The sequence below is a fragment of the Ursus maritimus genome, unplaced genomic scaffold (genome assembly GCF_017311325.1).
Source record: "Ursus maritimus isolate PB19 unplaced genomic scaffold, ASM1731132v1 scaffold_10, whole genome shotgun sequence".
Taxonomy (NCBI): Eukaryota; Metazoa; Chordata; class Mammalia; order Carnivora; family Ursidae; genus Ursus; species Ursus maritimus.
Window position 1 is genome coordinate 68,525,063 of NW_024423344.1, and position 3,913 is coordinate 68,528,975.

General features: G+C 63.3%; 1 protein-coding gene across 1 annotated transcript in view; it reads right to left on the reverse strand.

The window, feature by feature from the left end:
* The window catches only part of ZIC5 (Zic family member 5), a 7,304-nt gene extending 4,747 nt beyond the window's left edge, over positions 1-2,557 (reverse strand). The window contains exon 1 of the mRNA XM_040620774.1: positions 1,078-2,557. Coding sequence (XP_040476708.1) covers positions 1,078-2,542 — 1,465 coding nt within the window. The 5' untranslated portion in view covers positions 2,543-2,557. The remainder of the gene's footprint in view (positions 1-1,077) is intronic.
* Between the last annotated feature and the right edge of the window lie 1,356 nt (positions 2,558-3,913).

Genomic DNA, 3,913 nt, shown 5'->3' on the forward strand with positions numbered 1-3,913 from the left:
GACAGGGGCACACTACCCACAGGAAACACCCCACCCGCCCACGCCGCAGCCGCCTTCACTGGGGGGGGGGGTTGGGATGGAAGGGGTCGCCACAGCGCCGAGGGGTTCCCCCAAGTTCCTCCGCGGGGCAGGTACCAACGACCGCAGGGGACCTGAGCTCACCCTGCCCTCCAGCTAGAACCTGACAGAGCAAATGTCTCTAGCACCTTCTAGGGCATGTATTAGAGCTGTGTGATGCTACGTGTATAAGCACGGGTGTGTATGAAGATGTGTAAACGAGAGGTGTGCGTGAGCGTGTGTGTGGAAGACGAGTGTGAGAGCGTATGGGTGTTCCAGCAACGAAGCAGAGGTGCGTAGTACGAGAATGGGTGTGTGAAGTGATTTGTGGGCTGTGTGCACGTGAAGATGTACCTGTGGGGTGCGTGAGTGTGTGGGGGGAGGTCTTCGGGGGCCCAAGGGCGCATTCCGTTGGCATTTTGCACCACGCCCCGGAGGGACGGGACCCCTCCCTTCCTGTTAGGGCCACATGGAGCTGGGCCTAGTGGCCTCAGTACTGGAGTAAATCCCACGTGCCCCCTCGCACGCCCGGTCTTCGGAGCACGGCGACCGCAAGGGGTCTGCCACCGGGTGGGGAAGAGGGAAGAGCCACCGGTGCGGCTCGGCTCCGGCCCCCTTCCCCATCGCCCTCCCCAAGTTCCCGGGGCCGGGCGAATGGGGGCTGCCGACCGTCCTGGGCGCCTTCCTGCTGCGACTGCGGCTGCTTCTGTTCCGGGGCGGCGGCGGCGGCGGCTGGAGCGCGTTGCCGGTCCCGGCCGAGGGGCTGTGGACGCGCTGGAGACTCCACCGTGTGGGAACCCAGCGCGGGGCCTGTGTGTGCTATCGAATTACTTATTCATAGAAAAAAAGGGGGGGAGAGAAAAAAAAGAAGTCACATGTCCGGGTTATACGTATGCGAAGAGAAGCAGCAGAAGGAGGGAAAAATTAAGGCGAGCAGGAGGAGGAGGAAGAGAAGCAGCGGCGGAAGCGGCGGCGGCGCGGGAGGTGGCGGCGGCGACGCGGCCGGGGACAGACACCCACCTGTATGAGTGCGCTTGTGGATCTTGAGGTTTTCGGAGCGCGCGAAGACCTTGCCGCAGCCCGGGAAGGGGCAGGGAAAGGGCTTCTCGCCGGTGTGCACGCGGATGTGGTTGATGAGCTTGTATTTGGCCTTGAAGGGCTTGCCCTCGCGTGGACAGTCCTCCCAGAAGCAGACGTGGTTGCTTTGCTCGGGGCCGCCCACGTGCTCCACCGTGACGTGGTTCACCAGCTCGTGCATGGTGCCGAAAGTTTTCGAGCAGGGCTTGGCGCCGCCGGCCGGGGGCGGTGGCGGCGGCGGCGGCGGCGGCCCGGCCAGCTCTTCGGGGTCGATCCACTTGCAGATGAGCTCCTGCTTGATTGGCTGCCGCATGTAGCGCAGGAAGGCCCCGGCCGCCCCTGGGAGGTGGGGGTGGTGCTGGTGCGGGTGCTGCGCGGGCGCCGGCGGCGGCGGCGGTGGCGCCGGGGGCGGCGCGTGGTGCTGCAGGTGGGGCCCCGGCCCGGCCGCCGCAGCAGCGGCCGCGGCCGCCAGGTTCAGGTTTAAGTTCACGGCTCCGTAGCCGTGCAGGGCGGCGGCTGCAGCGGCCGCCACCGCCCCGTAGTGCGCATCCCCGGAGCGCGGCGCGAAGGGCGGCTCGGTGCGGCCGTACAGCTCAGCCGCGGCGGCTGCCGCTGCCGCCGCCAGCCCCAGGCGCATCTGGCCGTTGAGCGGGTGCGGGTGGCCGCCGGGGGTTCCCGGAGCGTCGTGCAGCGCAGGGAAGAGCGCCGGGCCCCCGCCGCCGCTGCCGTCCGGGCCCGCGTAGGTGCCGCTGGCCGAGATGAACATGCCGGCGGAGTGGGGAGGCGGGGCCGAGTGCTGGGGGGAGCCCGTGCCAGACCGCTGCTCCCCTCCAAGCGGGACCCCGTGCATGGCCGCCGCGGGGGCCGTGGCGGAAAGGTCCCTCCGGAGGACGAAGTCCCTGCTGTGGCCTTTGCCGCTGCTGCCGCCGCCGCCACTGTCGGTGGTGGTGTAGCCCGAGAGGGCAGAAGGAGGGGGAGGGGAAGGAGGAGGGGGTGAAGGGGAGGGAGGAAGAGGAGGGGCTGGGGGCGGGGGCGCGGAGGGCTGCGCGCGGCTGCTGCCCCCGCCACCGGGGTAGGTGCAGGCGCCGGGGTGCGCGACCGAGGCTGCAGCGCGGGCGGCGGCCGCCGGCGCCTCGGGCTGTGCCGGGAGCGCCTGGGAGGGAGGGCTGAGGCCGAGAGCGCTCGCCTGAGCCATGTGCTCCGGTCCGAGCGGAGTGATGGCCACGCCGGGGTCAGCGCTCAGGTCCCGAGGGCGGAGGTGCGTGGCTGTAGCGTGGAGTTGGGAGTGGGCGGGAGGGCTGGCCAGCGCCGGGAAGCCTGTCATATTCTGAAGCGGCCTGGCCTGAGCCGTTGCCAAATCCGCTAATCTCAGCGCTGGCGGGTTCCTCTTGCTCAAGGGGGGCTCCATCAGAACTACACAATCAGACCCATAGACCCTCACTGGGGGGACTTTTTTTCCCTCTGCGCACCTTCAAAAACATGTATATATTAGGCTCTCTTTAACTTCTTTGTCCTGGCCTCCTAACTCGGCTTATTCCTGTTCCCACTCTGTCCTCCAGCGATTGGCAGAGCGAACACCACATTCGAGCTGCACAGTGGGACCGAGATTTTGGAAATGGCACGGGTGGGATTGGAGGGAACAGCGTGATTGGCAGCAGCCACGGCTGCCGGATTGGCTCCCATTCAGGCCTTCGGCCCAGCAGGAATCCGCCCCCGTGCTCGCAGCCGCCTTCGCTTTCGCTTCGCGCCCCCTCCTCCCCTGGAGCCCTGCGTCCCCGCTTTCCAGGGGATGCCCAAGTTGCACTTGCAGAAAGTTTGCGCTGGGCCTGCGCGCGCAGCGCCCCGCGTTCCCATGACGCGCCTTTCGGAGAGCGTGCGCCGGCACGCGGCCGAAGGGCGCCGAGTGGGTAAGGGCTGGGGACCCCCCCCACCCCCGGACAAAAGGCGGGAGAGGGATAGCCCCCAACTTCAGAAACCTCCGCCTCACCGCACGCAGCGTCTCCTCCAGCATGCACACACTTTCTGCCTCCTCCGTTGGAAGAGCCCTGGGCTGCTCTCTGGAGGAGCAAGGTGAACAGAGTATACCCCTCGTCGTAGAGGTGATGCTAGGAACTTCTTATTTGGGAAGGACACCCAATCTGATGAGCGCTCACGCAGGGCGCGGCGACAGGCGACGGAATGAGGAAGGATATTAAAGTCCTATTGGGTGCAAAAACAATTTAAGTGATTTGAGTCCGCAAGACACCAGGTGAAGTCAAAATAAATCTTTCCCGAAAAGGAACCGTTTTACCTCGACTTTTTAGCTCATGCAGTCCTTTTCAACGTGGTTCAAAGGAGTTGGCTGAAAGTGTAATCTCACTGCTCGTCAGTTCTAGATCTGCCACTTCCAATTAGATCTACGGGCGTGGGGGTGGGAAAACATCGGGCAGCGATTCTAACTTTTGCCTCTCTGAGATACTGTGGCAGGGCAGGCCAAACAGCATCTCTCCAGAGGGAAGCAGCTAAGTAAACAATATCCTTTACGCAGAATTTCTTTCCGGCCCAGAAGGCACTCCATATGCGTGCCTCGGTTTCATTGAAAGGACCACAAATTAAAATTGATCCAATAAAATGAACATTTTAAAATCAAGCAATACCTTCGCTATTTATTTGCTAATAGAATAACCCTTTACCCTGTCATCGTTTTCTAATAAACTAATAGAGTAGGTGAGAGGTCTTATTTGAAAACTATATAAACTGGCTTAAAAAAAAAAAAAAGCGAGTCCCATTCTTTTCAAAG